The sequence below is a fragment of the Harmonia axyridis genome, chromosome 1 (genome assembly GCF_914767665.1).
Source record: "Harmonia axyridis chromosome 1, icHarAxyr1.1, whole genome shotgun sequence".
Lineage (NCBI taxonomy): Eukaryota > Metazoa > Arthropoda > Insecta > Coleoptera > Coccinellidae > Harmonia > Harmonia axyridis.
Genome location: NC_059501.1, coordinates 42,205,392 through 42,224,440, shown reverse-complemented (window position 1 = coordinate 42,224,440; position 19,049 = coordinate 42,205,392). Strand labels below are relative to the sequence as shown.

At 34.3% G+C, this 19,049-nt stretch overlaps 1 protein-coding gene across 2 annotated transcripts in view; it reads left to right on the top strand.

Moving 5' to 3' along the window:
* LOC123686494 (GATA zinc finger domain-containing protein 14-like) overlaps positions 1 to 17,883 on the top strand; it is a 40,908-nt gene extending 23,025 nt beyond the window's left edge. The window contains exon 4 of one of the 2 annotated variants that reach the window (XM_045626673.1): positions 16,356 to 17,883. In XM_045626673.1, the coding sequence (XP_045482629.1) occupies positions 16,356 to 17,693 (1,338 nt within the window). In that variant the 3' untranslated portion in view covers positions 17,694 to 17,883. The remainder of the gene's footprint in view (positions 1 to 16,355) is intronic. The other variant, XM_045626683.1, reaches the window with a different exon arrangement.
* The last annotated feature ends 1,166 nt before the right edge of the window (positions 17,884 to 19,049 follow it).

Genomic DNA, 19,049 nt, shown 5'->3' with positions numbered 1-19,049 from the left:
AAATTTTCTCTTATCACATCTTCATTTCGTTTTGCAGAAGGCTCTTCCTTTTCTTCTTCTGAAATATATAACTGAAATAGGAAAATTGAAGGTAAGATTTTTCTATACATTTTCCTTTGAGAGCTTTAGAGATCGTATTCGTCAACAAAGCCACCACTTTTTTGACCTTTTTTTGGCTTCTTGTTTTGTTTATCTATAAAAAAATAACAATAGTAAAAATACTCTAGTCATGAAATTATTTCTATTTTTCTTACTTAATATTCTATTTTTTTCTTATTTTCTGTTAAAGTTGTAAACTCATATTTCAGCGTACGTAGGTGCATGTATATTCTTTCAACATTTATAATAATGTGGGGTATATTGAATGCATTTTCTATATGAAATGTCATCTAGGTATTGTTGATTGATTTTTATGTATCAATTAAAGCCCCTTGCTCATCAGAAAATAAGTTTTCATGATTTTTATCAATAAAATACCTATATACAATTATCTGCATATATTAAGTAATTTTTTTTAAATTGATATTTGGTGTTCACTGGGAGATATTGTTGAAAAAATATTTGTAAAATGGCCAGTCCGTTTATAGTTGAATAAATAAATAAATAAAGTGAAATCACGTGGCGCCCAAGATTATACATTTTGTTGAATAGCTAGCCTATGGCTTACCTTCATCTTTTTGGAACCAAACCAGATATTTACTTCTAGGCCCGCTGATATCAATTGGCGCCCAACGTGAGGCTCTATCCCTTTTTTGTGATTCAATATAAATAACTATTGTTATTGTTGAATTCAATATTTTCTTTTTCTGAAATTTACTGCACTTTCCAGTTATCTCCAGTTCAAATCTGTTTGTGAATATACATACGATATAGTTTCTGTAACAGAGACATGGCTTGGTAATTCGGGTTACGATTGTTAAGTATTCCCTACCGCCTATAATGTGATGAGGCTGTTCGCTAGAGTTATTCGGTATTTTAGATACAACATTTTTCACGGATTGTGTTCAATTGTTTTGTGTCTTTACGATGAGCCGTTTCCTTTCATTATTTGTGAACTCGATATTCCTCCCGACATAACAGCTTTTCAGCTTGAAACATTTACGACTATTTTGGTTATAAGACTTGTTGGCATGACAATCTTGTTGGAGGAAGCCTTCAATTGTCCATACTTTGCTGAACCCGATAGTTGTTTCAAGTCCAATGGGAATATTTGTAATTTTATGAAATTACGCCAATTTAACTCCATCTTCAACAGGGATCACATATTGCAGTAATTTTCTCTCGCGAGTGACGATGTTGAGGTTTCAGTGATTTGTTCTGATTCGTCTGATTTCCTGCATTGCATAAAGTTTTATCTCATGAATTCCCCAAACGTCGAATAGATTTTCCGCCAAGTGAGAATACACGATACAATTTTAGCAGAGCTGATTTTTCTTCTTTGTGTACATCAATCGGTTCTTTTGATTGGAATATCATGAAAACATTCAAGTGTGAATGATGTCTTAGATAACTTTTATGTTAAAATGTTCGAGATTTTTGATGTATTTGTTCCTAAGATGACTTATTCGTCGACGTGGCGCATCTTTTCAGTTTCGCTCACAGAGGACTTAAAGCGTAATATAAGTCTAAAACATTATTACAGAATGAATGGCGTACTGACGGTGATGAAAAATATTCAAATGAGTTCTTCTGTATATGACGCTTATCTTGCTGAAGTGCAGAACCAGATAGAATCGTATTATTCTGCGAATTGGAAATATTTGGATCAGAGGCGACAAGCTACAAGAATACTTGGGATCTTTCATAGTAATGATGATCCCAGTGACCTTGTCGATTTGTTTGGAGAGCACTTTTCTGATATGAAGAGCTTGATTGGGAGGGATGATGGCGACTCTGAGAGTTGAACTCGGCTCCCCCGATTACTATTCTATGTTGGGTGATGCGCGTTAGAAAGATAGGCATGGATGATGTAGGCTCTTTATTATTCCTATAGTTATTAATTGTTCAATCTGCCCGTACTTTTTTGTTCGTTCGTTGCTAAGTGATTTGAATCATATGCGTTAATATGGTTGGTTGAAAGTTTTTGAGGGGAATAGTCAGCATAATTGTTTTTGCGCTTTGATTGATGATTTTTGTGCTATTACATCTATTAGCAAAATTTAATATTAATAGATTCTTAGAGTTTTGTTGCTGATTTTCTTGGTGAATTACCATTATTTCGGTTGAGCAATGCATATTACCAAATGGATGGAGCTCCAACAAACAGTTCGCTGGAAGTTTCTGAGGAATTCAACGAAATATTCCACAATCGTTGTATCGGACGACGAGGTTTACTGACTCGGAATCTAATACTTCCTGATCTCATTCCATGAGATTTCTATTTTTGGGGTCTAATACAGAATAGAGTTTATGTATGCAACTCCGGTTGGTAGAAATTATGAATTGATTCGTCGAATTGACCCCTTTAAATCACTGAATTATGGAGGAAACCAAATGACTAACAAATAGTGTTGTTTTACAACGTTTAAATAATTGTGTGGAACAAAATGGCCATCATGTTGAACATCTTTTATGTTTTTTCGGTTTAGTTCAATCAAAAAATATAATTTTTCTTTTTTGTGTGGTCCATCGGTTGTCATTTATTTCATACTCTTTTCATTCCGCGACTTCCTCCGTGTGTAATATTGTCTTCAAGAGACTTTTAACTGTTTTTCTCTTCTATTCAATTTCAATTTGTGTGCAGGAATTGTATTGATAACTTTTCAGTAATTTCCTTCATTGATTCCGTGAAATGATAATAATAATTGATATACCTGTCACACGTACAATAAATGAAAGATTAAATTTTTATGATCATAGAGTATTACTCTATGAGTCTGTCTGGAAATAGATGTATAATGAAATTGACTCTACGTATAATATAAATTCATCAAATCTCGAATAACTCTTGAATTATTGAATTCAGGGGCATGGTCATGATTGAACACTACCCTTTAATTTTTTTCGTAGAATCAAACGATTGATTAAGAACTAAAATCGTGATTATATCTTATAAACAAAATGAAAAAAAAAATTGATTATTTTTCATTTGTTGTGTAACCGAAAGTGTCGGAGCTTCGGAAATATTTTAGCTGAACAGGGAAGCACGATCAATATAATATTCCAAATTTTCAGATTTCAAATAGGCTGTGTTCTCCAGAAACGTCTAATATGCCGACGATTACAGAATGAATCAATTTGAATAGAAAGAAATATTTGTCTTAGTACTTAGTTATATCAAATTTTCTCTGTCTATGGTATTATTAGCTTTTGAATGTTGCGATATTAATTATTCAAATATAAATTTAAGACATGAGTTCACTCATGAATATCAATACACGATCAAAGACCAATCAGATTATGTAGCACGATATGATCATAAGGTACTAAGGCAGGCGTCGGCGTATATTAGTGTTCAGTGGCGTACCCAAGGGGGGATAAGGGGGATATATCCCCCCATGAGGAATATCCATTATAAGTAACAACTTTATACAGGGTGTCCCGTAAAGACCACGTCATACCGAGGGAGAATGTAGATCGAAGGATAACTCACCTGCTATGACAAAATTCCCATCATAAAAGTCTTACCGTTTTCGAGATATTTTTTTTTTAAATAATGAATTTTTGCCCCTTTCAATAGTTTGTCCTTACGGTTGGTACAATTTTAAATCTTTTTGGTTAATTTTTTCAGTCAAATATTGCTGAAGAATGATTTTAACGTTTACATTAAAAACATCCTCCGAACATTTTAAAGGGGGGCTATGAGAAATATTTTTATTGGAAATTTTGGTAGTGGATTATTTTGTTCATGAAGTTTAGCCCATCGTAGTGGAAAAAAAATGTACCGAGCTACTGCTGCACATTACACGAATAAATTGTCTATTTTATAGTGATTTCAAAAAGGTATCACACAAGTCATTTGTTACTCAAAGAAAAAAGATATGGCTGTTTTTATCCAAATAGGTACGTTTATGACAAAATCAAGTTTCTCAATTCTGTTGAGAAATCTTCGATGTTGCATTACTCAGTGAACAATGGCAATTGTTTACGTGCGAAAATATTACTCGCATAATTATTCACCTCAAAGAAATTCAATTTTGCCGGCAAATTTTGCGCAAACATCATGCAGATCCAGATTTTTTTAATAAGATCATTTGGAGCGACGAGTCTTCCTGTACCAAGGATGGGTACATCAAGACCTTAATCCTCTGGACTTTCAATATTGGGGCTGCCTAAAAGACAAAGTATACGCAACACCTATACGTGATGAAGCCGAATTGCGGATGCGTTCTCTCAATTCGGCTTCATCACGTAATCACGTATGGGTGTTGCGCATACTTTGTCTTTTAGGAAGCCCCAATAATAAAAGTCCATAGGATTTAGGTCAGGTGAACGAGGAGGCAACAAAATTTCAGCTTCTCTTCCAATCCACCGGTGGGGATAAGTTCTATTCAAATGTGCGGTAACTTCGAGTCCGTAATGTGCTGGGCATCCATCATGTTGAAACCACAGACATACGTCGCAGCGCCAGTGGCACATCTTACAATAAAATGGGCAGCTGGTTGGTTAAAAATTCCAAATAATTGTTTGCGTTCAGTGATGGCGGCAGTTCGATCGGGCCCAAAATTGCACCATTAAATATTCCAGTCCATAAATTGATCTTGAATCGATATTGTGATCTATCTTCTCTCACCTCGTGTGGATTTATGATATTCCAGCTATGCAAATTGTGGAGATTCATGAACCCATCCTTGGTACAGAAAGACTCGTCGCTCCAAATGATCTTATTAAAAAAATCTGGATCTGCATGATGTTTGCTCAAAATTTGCCGGTCTACATTCTCCCTCGGTTTGACGTGGTCTTTACGGGACACCCTGTATATCATAATCTTGTTATGAGTAAGCCAACTTCTTTGAAAAACTTTTTCAAAAGAAGGCAATTGCATTTGAATACAACAGCTGATACTTCGACAGGTGAAAATCAATCTCAAGATGTGTCAATTCAGACAATTTTTTTTTCTTTATCCCCCCAAGGCTCATGTCTGGGTACGCCACTGTTAGTGTTACGATAAGATTTCGGACAGTGCATAGTAATCCGCAGAAGTAATCGGGAACACTTCATTTATACCTTACCTTCGATTTCCACTCAATATATTTCTCATACACTTTATGAATTCCTCTCAGGTCGCTTGCACTATACTTATACAATATACTCAAGAAATACTATCCATATAGCTGCTCCAAATTGAGAATGAGCTTTTTTGCTGGGATATATTTTTTCTTGCCTGAAATAAAATAGTTTTGTGAAAATATTTTCTCTGTCAGTATTCAGCAAATGAAAAAATTCAGCTCTAAATGATAACGAGTATCGGTATCGTGGAAACCCACTGTTTCACAATGTTTTGAATAACACTGCCAATTTGCTTTGATCGATACTTTATCTATTGACAATACAGGCATCCTGTCTTCTTTGTTTTTTCCTTGGACTGGCCATTTGAGACTTCTGTAGATACAGATGATGGAACTTTGTATATTGCAACCATCTTTTTTTTAGACCGGGCATAATAAAAAAAGACATGCTGTTTAAACTCCTTCATATATCTTCTTCCCTTTAGATTTCTATCTTTGAGGACACTGATTATCTTTTACCATATATCCAAAACTATTTATTTGGTAGATTGATATCAATCCACTTTTTCTTCAAAATTATCTGTTTGAGTTCGTTCATCTATTTCTATCGGTTTGTCAAACAGTTTTAAAGTTGGAACATTCTTTGAAAGAAGTAATTTTTATTCAATTGGATACAGATATTTTCAGATATTTTAGAAGGTGAATACTTTTGATGATTATTGCTTGGTATTCTATGAATATATAGAACTTGACTATCAGTCGGGTCAATTCAAAAAATCATTAATGAACAAATAATCCACTTAAATTTGTAGAAAGAAAAGGAAGGGGAAGTTCGGTTATATTCGTCATTTTACTGCAGTAGTTCAAAGTGGAATGCAAAGTCGTGACAAAGCAGTGTCATTTGTCTCACAGGTCTTTATAAAGGAGAAGAAAAAACTCCCTATGTCGAATCCAAGTCTTTAATTGAAATGGCTACAGGTGTTTCGGTCTCTCAAAAGATAATTTTCAGGCCCTATATTAATTAAAAAAAACCGTAATTCTTTTGAATAAGAAGGGACTGAAAATGATCTCTTGAGAGATCGAAACATTTATTGTTACCTCTCAAAATGCCCGAGAACAGTCGTTTGTTTTGGGTCGTGGTTCTGATCTCTGAATTCACCAAATGGAAGGGACAAAAACCCAAGTGGATCAAACACCTCTTAAATTCACACAAGCATTTTACAATCTGAATTTCTAAATATCTGGTGCCAGTAAAACTTTCATACAATATTTAAAAAATGGAAATATACAGGGTGTTTCCTAAACATGCGGCAAATATTCAGGGGGTTGTTCCTTGGACTATTTTAAGCATGTTTTGTCCTTGGATGATTTTTGAAAAACCTCTTTGTTTCGAAGATACAGGGCGAACAACATTTTTCATATTTTTAAAATTAATAATAGTTTAAATAAAAATGCGTACCGCACTGTGTTTACTAAGTAGGTACAATTTATTTTTAAATTTGTTTAACAATATTCCAATTACTAAAAACGGCCAGTTTTTTGACTAAAAATTGATAAGTGCAGATGGTAAAGGAATACAGATTAAACACGGTTTTCATTTGAATTCGTTTTGTGATGTATTAGCAATTTTTAGTCAAAAAACTGGCCGTTTTTAGTAATTGGAATGTTGTTAAACAAATTTAAAAATAAATTGTACCTACTTAGTAAACACAGTGCGGTACGCATTTTTATTTAAACTATTATTAATTTTAAAAATATGAAAAATGTTGTTCGCCCTGTATCTTCGAAACAAAGAGGTTTTTCAAAAATCATCCAAGGACAAAACATGCTTAAAATAGTCCAAGGAACAACCCCCTGAATTTTTGCCGCATGTTTAGGAAACACCCTGTATATAAGTGATTCTGAAATTTTATATGTACAGGGTGGGCAAATAAGCGGAGTAAGCGGCTATATCTCAGGATCCACTCATCGTAGAGACTTGCGGTAAAAAATTTTACCACTAAAGTATACAAAAGAGTACATTGGAAATTGTTTTGAAGTTCATAACTCTACCGCTAGGGGGCGTAATAGCTACCGTCGAGCAGAAAAATGAATTTTACTCGAAAATGTTTCATATGAAGTTGAAGAAAAAATATCATCACTGTAATCCTTGAAAAATTCTCTATCTTTTTGAATTGCCACTTTCGATTTTACGACATCAAATAAGGGAAGGTGAAAGGGAAAAATCTGATTGATTGAATCGCCTGTAACTTCAATTTGGCTCACATTTTCGAGCAAATTAGGTCTCGTCTGAAAGATAATATCTTGTTGATTGAGGACAATATTTAGTCATGATAAATTTGTTTTTGCTGCTTTCGATAGGGGGCGCTAAGTCAGAAGTTCATTGTTTTATTCATTTTTCTCCGAAATTTCAAATGTAAGGATTTTCTTAACAGAAACAGAAGTTACATCAAATTTGCGTGAAAAAACCTGAAGGTCGCAAAGCGATAATTTCAGGCGTTCTGAAGTTATGGCCGAAAGAAGATATTCTTCAACTGATGCACTGCGAAAAACCAAATTGTGTCTTTAAGTTCTAACAGAAACAGAAAGCCCATCAAATTTGTATGAAAAAACCAAAAGGTCGCAAAGCGATAGCTTCTGACATTCTGGAGCCGAAAGAAGACACAATTTAGTTTTTCAGTGCATCAGTTGAAGAATATCTTTTTTCGTCCATATCGCTTTGCGACCTTTTGGTTTTTTCATACAAATTTGATGGGATTTCTGTTTCTGTCAGAACTTAAAACACAATTTGATTTTTCGCAATGCATCAGTTGAAGAATATCTTCTTTCGGCCATAACTCCAGAACGCCTGAAATTATCGCTTTGCGACCTTCAGGTGTTTTCATGCAAATTTGATGAAATTTCTGTTTCTGTTAAAAAAATCCTATCATTACATTTGGAATTTCGCAGTAAAATGAACAAAATAATGAACTTCTTACTCAGCGCCCCCTATCGAAAGCAGCAAAAACAAATTTATCATGACTATATTTTGTCCTCAATCAACAAGATATTATCTTTTAGACGAGATCTAATTTGATCAAAACTGTTGAGCCAAACTGAAGTTACAGGTGTTTCAATCAGTCAGATTTCTCCCTTTCACTTACCCTCATTTGATGTCTTAAAATCGGAAGTGACAATTCAAAAAGATAGAGAATTTTCCAAGGATTACACTGATGATATTTTTTCTTCAACTTCATATCAAACATTTTCGAGTAAAATTCATTTTTCTACTCGATGGTAGCTATTACGCCCCCTAGCGGTAGAGGTATGAACTTCAAAACAATTTCCAGTGTGTTCTCTTATACACTTTAGTGGTAAAATTTTTTACCGCAAGTCTCTACGATGAGTGGATCCTGAAATATAGCCGCTTACCTCGCTTATTTGCCCACCCTGTACAATAATTGAAAATAAAATTTCTAAATTGACAAATTACTTCCCTGAAGAGGTAAAAGTCCTAGCTCTAGACTGAGCAAATCTACCTCCACCAAAGTTGATAAAAACTTAGGTCTGACAGTTCTTCGATAGTAAGAAGAGTAAATACTGCGGCTTGTAAGCTGACAATTGACAATGATGTTGGGCTGTCTTTTGACGAAGGACTCTCAATGTAATAATAAAACTTTCAGCGTTTATCAGGAACACCAATCTGGAATTTTGTAAAGAAAAAATACCAAAAAGAAACCCTTTTTTTGAGGGTTTTACGAATATAATAGAGGAAAACAATTATATAAATTTGGCTGCGATAATTAATGATATTCATTCAAAGAAATCAAGAAAAGAAGTGATATGACAGTTTCACTGTATCGGGTACACATGCACGAAAATTAGGGATGCCATAAATGTTGGAACATCGACCAGGACAAAAATTAAAACCTCATCTGAGAGGTATTCATTTATTTTTTTTTCAGGGTTTCTAGGATTATTGACTTTTTTGCACGTTGAATTATAACATTCCCCAATAAAATAAGATTTATTCGGACATATCCACTAAAATAATTTATAAAGAACAAAAATAATATCAACTCGCAATAAAAACAACATAAAGTCGCAACAAACAAGTAGGTATGTAGCATACCTACCTTTTTTTCAAGGCTTGATCCTCGGTGCCATTTTTTTAGCTCATCTATATATTTCAAAGTTTTGGTCTTTTCAAGTATTTTTTTCTGACATAATTATAAAATTCTTCGTATGTCGTTTTATAATTATAAAGTTATTATATAATTATAGAATTATACTCTCCACAATGTTGACTGTGCTTGATGCATTTCGTTCTAAACCACTGTGAAGATCTCATAGTAAAGAAAACACCCGTTACATGAACATTGTGTTCCAGAATTGCGAGAATATATTGGCACATTTTGATGAGATACGTCTTTATTTCATGTTCTCTTGTTTTATTGAGAAATAACATTCTATTTATCGTGTATGTTTTTAGCTTTCCACTCATCTGAAATTTCTGCGAAAATGAAAGAATTCAAATAGGTACTTAAATTTTTCATAAACGGAATCTTCAAGCGTGAAACCTTTCCCATTCAATATACAACAGTTTCTTCTACTAGATTTCATTAAGGAACAGCATTCAAAAACAGTCATACAAATATATCGAATTTTGTCATTGGCCTAGTCCATTAGGTATATTCGAGATATCGGCTGTTGTGAAAAAACTCTGACTTTACTGTCAAATTTAACTTAATGCATTGTATTCATCGTGCTTTAGTTTTTTACAGACTTGTCTTGTTTAGTTCCCAAAATATTTATTTAGTAATCTTCTATTCAACTCTTTCTTAGTAAAACGGCATTTCCTCAATTACTTGCCTGTGTTCGATAATTTCTCAACATATTTGGATAGTCCATCAAAAATACTATCATATTGATGGGTCACTTTTCAATTCTTCTCGAAGAATCAATCACAAAATTCCCGTCTACGCGGACCACCTTGTACAAAATTTGAATTTTTGATATGTTTGTTATGAAGAAATAGATCTTTACTACAGAGAGCTATTTCAAGTAACCTGCGAGTACGAAAAGGATATTTCTTCATATTCATCTGTGATGTCCAAACATTTACACATTTTTATTATATATACGTTTAAGTGATTTTTTTGCTAGTCCAGCAAAGTCGCCCATCACACACTGAAATTGTCAGTTCACGTTAGAATACTGAAGCTAACTTCTACTGAGATTAACAGGTCGGTGTGTATTGTAAATTGCCATAAACACGACATTCAATGGTGCATAGTATTGATACAGAGGTCGGAAGTATTGGCAATATGCTCTTTTGATGTTATTTCTGAGAATAAATTTGCTTTTATTTCACAGAATGTTATAAATAACATATGATTTAAGCATTCCAGACCTGCGTTAACGACAGGACTGAAATTTTCATGAAAAACTTCAAATGCGTCCATCAGTTATGCCGATTGAAAGTTTTCGATAAAATACGAAAAATATCCTGTACCTCTCGGACGAATATACTTAGGACTCATTCGAACACTGACTGAAACTCCTTAGTGTCTTACATCTGCTCTGAAAGCCTGTGCTGTTATTCGTGAAACACCCTGTGTATGTGAAATAAAGCAAAAAGCTGTTCATTTAGGATCAAGGACGATGAGGAAATTCCTAGGAGGCGCTGGAAAAGTTTAAGGATCGGCGGGAATGCGTGGCCGAGGACTGGAAGGTCGACAAGGATTAGAGAGAAAATGAGGACGCGACACGACGGAGCTAGCTCCTCTACTCTTCTGATATTTTGAATATCCGGATTGAATGATTGTTTTCCTTAGGAGGAGTGAGTAATCAGAATGCGAGGAAAGTTTTCCCTCCTACTCCTACATTGATAGCCTAAAGTCAAGATGATAATTATAATATCGGCGGATCGTGTGGACGAATACCAGATGGCCTTCGAAGATCAGACTCAATCGAGCTCTATATCTCTGATATCACTTTAAATATCCGGGATTGAGTTCATATTTTCCTCAGCGGAGAGTGGGAAAGCTGATTGAGCTGATGGGAATAAGTCGAGTATAATATTGTTAAGTGATCCCATAATATGAACCAATATGTTCAATAAAAGGCCAAGAGAAAATAAAGAAAAAAACCAATACAAGTACCATATTTGAATCACAGATCAGTTTTCATGAGTTAGATATTCACAAATGGTATGATAGTTAGTTTAGGCAATCACATTTTACCAATTCTTGAACTTAATTTCACTCAACAGTTGAATTGAAATAGGTAAATGGTTGTACAAAATAGGGCTGGGTAGATAGAAGATCATTCATTACGTGAGCAGGAATCTACAAATTATTTCTGATATGTGATGAATAGTGATGAAAACCTGATAATTCACATAAATGAATGTGAACGAAATAGGAAGAATAATAATGAGATAGCAATAATAACAAGAACAATAATAATTAAATAGTATTGAACTTTTTACGGTGAACATTACTACAGAACATATTCCAATTGAAAGGGGAATTTTTCAGGGAGATTCATTGAGTTTCTTATGGTTCTGCTTGGCGCTGAACCTCCTTTCTGAACAACTGAATGCTACTGAAAAAGGGTTCAAAATCAAGAGGCAATAGTAATACTATTATACTCAATTATTTGCTATACATGGATGACTTAAAACTAATAACAGGCAACAAAAATCTCTTGCAAATTATGGTCAAACTCGTAGAAAATTTTTCGAGGTATGAGGGGATGACTACATTCGGACTGGACAAGTGTCGTACTATCAACTTAGTGCGAGGAAGAATGCAAGATGAACCGATCGTTCTTTTCAATGGACAGGATATAGAAGCAATGAAATCGGACGTTCTTTACTAATTTCTAGGAATGAAACAAAACCGACGAATAAACCATCAAAGAATGAAGGAAGACTTAACGACTGAGTTCATTAGGAGAATCAATTAAATTTTTAAAACAAACCTCAACAGCAAGAACATGACGAGAGCTATCAAAACATATGCATGTTCAATTCTAACATACTCTTTCGGTATAATTCCATGGAGCAAAACAGATATAGAAAACCTGAATGAACCATCAAAGAATGAATACAGTTGACCTTATAAAGTTGCGGTTTTCACCAGATAAATTTTCTCAAAAATCGAGTCCGAAAATGTGACATTTATTTTTTTCTAGTTCAAAGGTATTCTGAGATCCTCTGACTGGACAACGAATTTGGGACACCCGATACAATATGGATTGTTGACCATGTGAGAATTTGGGGGTTATTTTGAACTTTAATCTTCATGTCGATAATGTAATGACAAAAATTTTCATGTGTGACTTCGTTTTACATGTTACAAAAATTGACAAGTGTTTCACTTCTGAAAACCTGAAAGACAGTCTACTATGCCAACTTCCAGTCAATACTGAGCTATGGAATTTTTTTCTGGGGGAACTCTTATAACTCAGAACAAGTATTTATCTTTCAGAAGGTAGGCCTTAGGGTGGTGTTCCGGTTGAAGTATAGAGAGAACTGCAGAGGCATCTTCAGAGACAACAACATACTCACGCTTCCAGTATATATACCGAATTATATTATCTTTTCGAAAGAACATCCATTATTTTGAAGAATACAATTACTTAAATGTTAGAACTAGAAGAATATGCCAGTACTTTTTTCTCGCTCAAATGTACAAGTTAACTGAACAAAGCACATTATACATGGCAATTAATTTATATAATTATTTGCCTGTCACATTTAAGCTAGGTTGACATGGCCCAACTATACAGGGTGAGTCTTTCCTTGTACATGTCCGATTCCATTCCATTTCAAGATATTACTAAAAATTACATTTTTTTATGGATTTCCAACAGCCCATATCTTTTCAACAGAGCCGATTCGGAAAAATGATAAGGATAAAAAGTATTTCCTTTGATGTCAGGAATTGCGATCTGCAAATTTCGAATTTAATTCTACTGATGAGTTTATCGCACAATGAAATTCCACTCATAAGGCAATGTTTATTGATCACCCTCTATGACAGTTCCAATAATGATTTTTGAATTTCCTCTATGAATTAATTATTTGTGGTTACGAATCCGAGATAAAATCATAAAGCACATACAGGGTGATCCAATATTTCCGAAGTCCGGATCTGAAATATTGAAGGAAGGCGATAGTAGAGTGACTACAGTTCAAAATTTGAAATTATTCGGTCGATTAGTTAAAGAGTTATTGAACTATGAAATTTCACTTATAAGGTTAACATCACCCTGATGACCTTCATTTATGCATCCATTTGTCGTATTCTTCCTGGGATACCCTACCCTGTAGATAGCCTAACTATATGAAACAATTCTCAGATAAAAATTTTTGTGAAAATATTAACGGCAAGATAAAACAAAAAAGGGAGATTCCTTGGATAAAAAAGTCCTATGAAAATAGAGCCACAAACGTTTTGCGATTGATCAACAAAAATCACATGTATAGAAATTCGGAATGAGATTTAATTCCGTTATAAACAACAGGCAAGAATACCGACAAAGTTAATTTCTATCAAAAAGGAGCCGCATCATAGTCATAAATATCTAGATTGACGCTGAAAGACACATGCAGTCATTAGGTCTGGTCGGCATCCCTTTGTGCCGACGAAGAAACAACATAAATTTGCCAAATAGGTTCTGGAGATACAAATATACGTCATTCCGTCCCAGTGAAAAAGAAAGTGAAATCATCGAACGCCATGCACTACCCATGTCAACCTAGCTTAAATAAAACTTCTAGGTCTCCAAATTCAAAATTGAAAGTCCTCAATTCAGGTCAAAATTCAATTGTTCAGATATCATTGAGATAAAGAACTCTTGAAAATGGAAATGGTGAGGAAAATAGGACTAGCACCAAGAATTGGATGGAACACGGGCGTAGCCAGGTTTCAGTTTCGGGGGGGGGGGGGGTTACATATTATAAAAAAAATATTATGTTTTTCTTTTTAAATATATCAACTTAAAAAGAGCCAACCCATCCAGTCTATTTTCACTAGTTTTATTTTTCAAGTTTGTTTTGAGGAAAAAAGCATTTTCGAAATCACTTTTTGAAATTTAGTTTATTTCTTTACATTGATTCCTATAAATATATTCAGGAAAAAAATACCGTCGTAATATTTATACAACAGAGTACTCAAATTCAAATTTATGAGTAGAAAGTTTATATGCAAAAAAAACGGTAAAAAATGATAGTTATCACCTTTTTTGCATTTTTCTTAATATTATCATGAAATTTTGGTGGCAAACTTCAGATTCGAATTTTGTACCCCAGAAACAGAGATAATGAATCGAAGAAATTAAAACTATCCCATCAAGTGAGTTTTAGCAGAGATAGATATAATATGGCAATTTTGAACTATCGTTTGAGCCAGGTTTTTCGGACAAAATACTTTATGGAAGAAAACGTCAGAAGATTAAATTTTTTTCGTATTTTTTTTTAATATTCCGTCACAGAATTTTGGTGCTAAACCTCAGATTCGGATTCAGAACCCAAAAAATTAAAGGGTGTTTTTTTTAGAGCTATAGAACTTTAAATTGCAATTAAACAACGATGGATTATTCGATTGATATGAATTTGATTTATCCGCAAGATAATCTTATGGCATTACATTTTAAATATGACTTCTGGCATATGCCCGACAAGGCTGGCTCGGATGTAGTCCAATCTGGACGTCCAATTTTCGATGACCTTTCCAACATTTGTGGCCGTATATCGGCAATAACACGGCGAATGTTGTCTTCCAAATGGTCAAGGGTTTGTGGCTTATCCGCATAGACCAATGACTTTACATAGCTCCACAGAAAGTAGTCTAGCGGTGTTAAATCACAAGATCTTGGAGGCCAATTCACAGGTCCAAAACGTGAAATTAGGCGGTCACCAAACGTGTCTTCCAATAAATCGATTGTGGCACGAGCTGTGTGACATGTTGCGCCGTCTTGTTGGAACCACAGCTCCTGGACATCATGGTTGTTCAATTCAGGAATGAAAAAGTTAGTAATCATGGCTCTATACCGATCACCATTGACTGTAACGTTCTGGCCATCATCGTTTTTGAAGAAGTACGGACCAATGATTCCACCTGCCCATAAAGCGCACCAAAGAGTCAGTTTTTCTGGATGTAACGGTGTTTCGACATACACTTGAGGATTAGCTTCACTCCAAATGCGGCAGTTTTGTTTGTTGACGTAGCCATTCAATCAGAAGTGCGCTTCATCGCTGAACAAAATAAAATGGGCGTAGTGCGCGATACGTATTCCGCACAGAACTATTATTTTCGAAATAAAATTGCACTATTTGCAAGCGTTGTTCAAGCGTGAGTCTATTCATGGTAAGTTGCCAAACCAAACTGAGAATAAATCACTCAACAGCTGTTAAATCCGTCGCCATCTTGAACAGTAATGCCAACTTAAAGTTATATACCTCGAAAAAAAACACCCGTTACATACGATCGAAAAAATTAAACTAACCCATAACTTTCCTTTGAAGGGCACATGTGAGCACAAATTGACTGGATTACGTAGAGGTAATTTAATTCAAATTTCACATTACAAATTAATTGAACTGAGAGTGATAATTTCATTCACTTTTTACAAATTCCATTAAAAAATATTTTCGAGATTTTGAAAAAAAAATAAGTTCTTTTTTAAATCTTTAACATTTCGGGGGGGGGGTTCTGTGGCTAATGCGTCCTCATTCTACCAAATCTTGTAGATGAGAATATCTTATTTTCACACAGATTTCATGGTTATATTTTATATTATTGTATGTTGGTACACGGAACTCTCTTGTCGCCGATATCTATTATCTGTCAAATTTGTGATACATAAAACTATTCTGCCAACCCAAATTCTTCAATACAGAAGTCACTAAACAATATTCATGGAAATATTCCATCAATTTCCATGAAAATTCAATGAATAAGAGAATAATACTCGAACAAAAGAATTATTCTGACACTCGTTCATCAAAAAATTCATCACTTCGTGGCCAGTTTATGATTTTTTTTAACTCGTGGAGGGGAATCAGTGCCTTCTACACTTATTATAAATAACTAGTCTCGTTTATCATTCACTATAGCTCATAATGAAAAATAAAATCATTGTAATTTGCAAATTCAAATTTTGTGTTATCCATAATAGTATTTTTTTTTATTCTAGAATATCTCTTTGAGCGACCATGAGTTTTCTGGACGGAGGGCTGTACTACCTTGGGATTCATCAATTGACTATGAAAGTAGACTATCTGACAATGCTGATAGGCTTGGAATGATTGGTAGGTTGCAAAAAAAAAATAAAAATTTGCATGACTTGCCTCACAAAAAATTAATTGACGAACGTCAAGAAGCGTGGCGTAGAGGATATTCAAATGTACTTCGTAACTCAAATTACAATGTTTATGCCATGTCGCAACTGCCTCAGCTTCCAAGTGAACACGTCCCATTGACACAAAAGCTTAACTATGGAAATGAAAAAAAGAGTTATGAGGAAAAAACTTTCAATAGAAGAAAAATGCTGTCATGGTCAGAACATATAAACTTCCCGAATATTGATAGAAGAAAAATGATAGTTTTCACAGATATTGAAGCAAATTCGAATGGAGGTGATAATACAAAGAACCCGAAGCATATAAACGAATCGAATGATTATTCAAGAGGTAGCGAAACAGATGAATATGAAGAAAATTATTATGTAGATTCGAAATCAACAACTACAACGAAAAGTATCGATACCAATACAATGTCTGGAGTCAACACGACAATGAACATGACCAAAAATTCTTCCGAAATTTCAAATTCAATGAAAATTAATAATAATAACTCCGTCAATAAAAGTAATAACGCAAATATTGAGCTGCAACCGAATATCCAAAGTATTGTTGATATCCGATCTATCCATGCGAATAATTTTACTCATTTGATAGCCAACAAAAATAATTTAGTAGTACAACATGCGAACTTGCCATCGGCTGATTGGAAACGACGAAAAAGGAACATTCCATCTGAATACCAGCAAAGTGTACGTAAAAAGCGATCTTGGTTCTGGCCGACCTTATCATTTCTTCATAATACAGCTCCACAAATAGACGAAGATGAGGAGTTTAGGCGAAATGAATCTCCAGTCTTCGAAAGGCAAAGGAACGCTAATGATCAGAGTTCTTCCTCATTCGAAGATGATGCAGAAGAAGATGCTGATTTCGAGGACTCAGCAAATGATCCGATTGGTTACGATAGAGATAAAAGAGATACAGATTCAACATCAGTAATTTCTGGAAACATATCGCCATTTTATTGTCTTACTGAAGATCAGCGCAGCAGTTACTCACCTATTTCTAGAAATAGGCGGTATATTCAAGGAGAGTTCAGAGAGCCTCAACAGCAACTTCTTACAGAAATATCAGATGCTGAGCTTTTTGGCGCGCTGCCACAGGGTTATGCAGGAGAATTGGTAAGGTACAAGAGAGTGAAGCGTGCTGCTAGAGCAACTGATAAGACTTAATTGATGATTGAATCTGATAGTTATAAATTAAGTCGAATGAGGCTTAATTTATAATTTTTATGATATGACCAAAACTAGTATCCCAATAAACATATTGCTGTATCTTTAAGTATATTTCATTATTTCTTTTATTTTTATAATTATATGAATAAAAATACAACCTTATATTGAATAAAACATGTGAAAATTGTCCGAAAGAATTTTTCAAACTTCAAAATAAGATTAATCGAACTAACACTATTTTGTAAAATACCTAATTGAATTTCATTATTTCGCAGAAGATAGTTCCTAATCATTTCAATATATTCAATTTATTTAGAAATGTAACTCATCTGAAATAAATTTTAAAAATGAATTATCATCTTGTGAGGTTTGAACTCAAAGAAATCAAAACGAAATTTCAAACTTCATTCGGTCTATTAAAGAAATGATCAACCAACAAGTTCAACCCAAAAGATTAGTATTTTGTGATTAAATATGTATCTGATTCATTGAAATTTCAGTCTCATCATATCATTCCATATCTTGAAATCCATTATTGTTATATGTACAATTTTTTAGAAATAAAAAGGCTACTGAAGTTATTTGTGATCACTATCAGGCACTGGCGGCTTCTCAATAGGTGCACATGTGCACGTGAACCCCCACCCAAATATCTCCATCTTAAGGAATTTACTTTTGTGTTTGGGGTAAACGTAACGTTCTTTATTGGGTATTCAATTTAATTTTTCATTTCCTATGAGTTCTGTACATCAGACATCAGACTTTATACGCGAACATAAAATAAAACAAGGATGTGTGTACATACACAGCTTTCTCGAACTGGCGGTGATTGGAGCAGCAGCTACCCCTTGCTTCCTCAAATTCCCCGTTATAGTCCACAGTATTTCTCTGCCCGGCTGTCATATGTATCATGTACGTACACATTCAGTATGTGTACGACCGCAGCCAGTTTGGTTCTGTGAGAAGCGGTAAACTACTTTTGTTCTATTCGCGTGCAGTTATGGCGGAAAATTTGGAGGATTCGATTTGCATTAAAGTACAATATTTAAAAACAATTCGTTTTTTTCGCTGACCTTAAAAGAAAAACAAAGTATTTATCGGTCGTCCACAACCGAATTTATCGATCACGCATGTAACAAAATGTAAAACAGGTCTCCGGAGCTGTCCATCTACTCAAGTCTTTGAAAGAAAATAATTTGCTAGAAGATTTCTCAGTAACCTTTCATGTGCTACTCGCAATTGTAACCGTGCTCATGGCAACTGCAGAATCAGAACGTTGTTTATCCACTTTGAAGCGCATTAAAACTTTTTCGAGAAGTACTGAGGGCCAGGATAGGTTAACTGCTCTCGCAA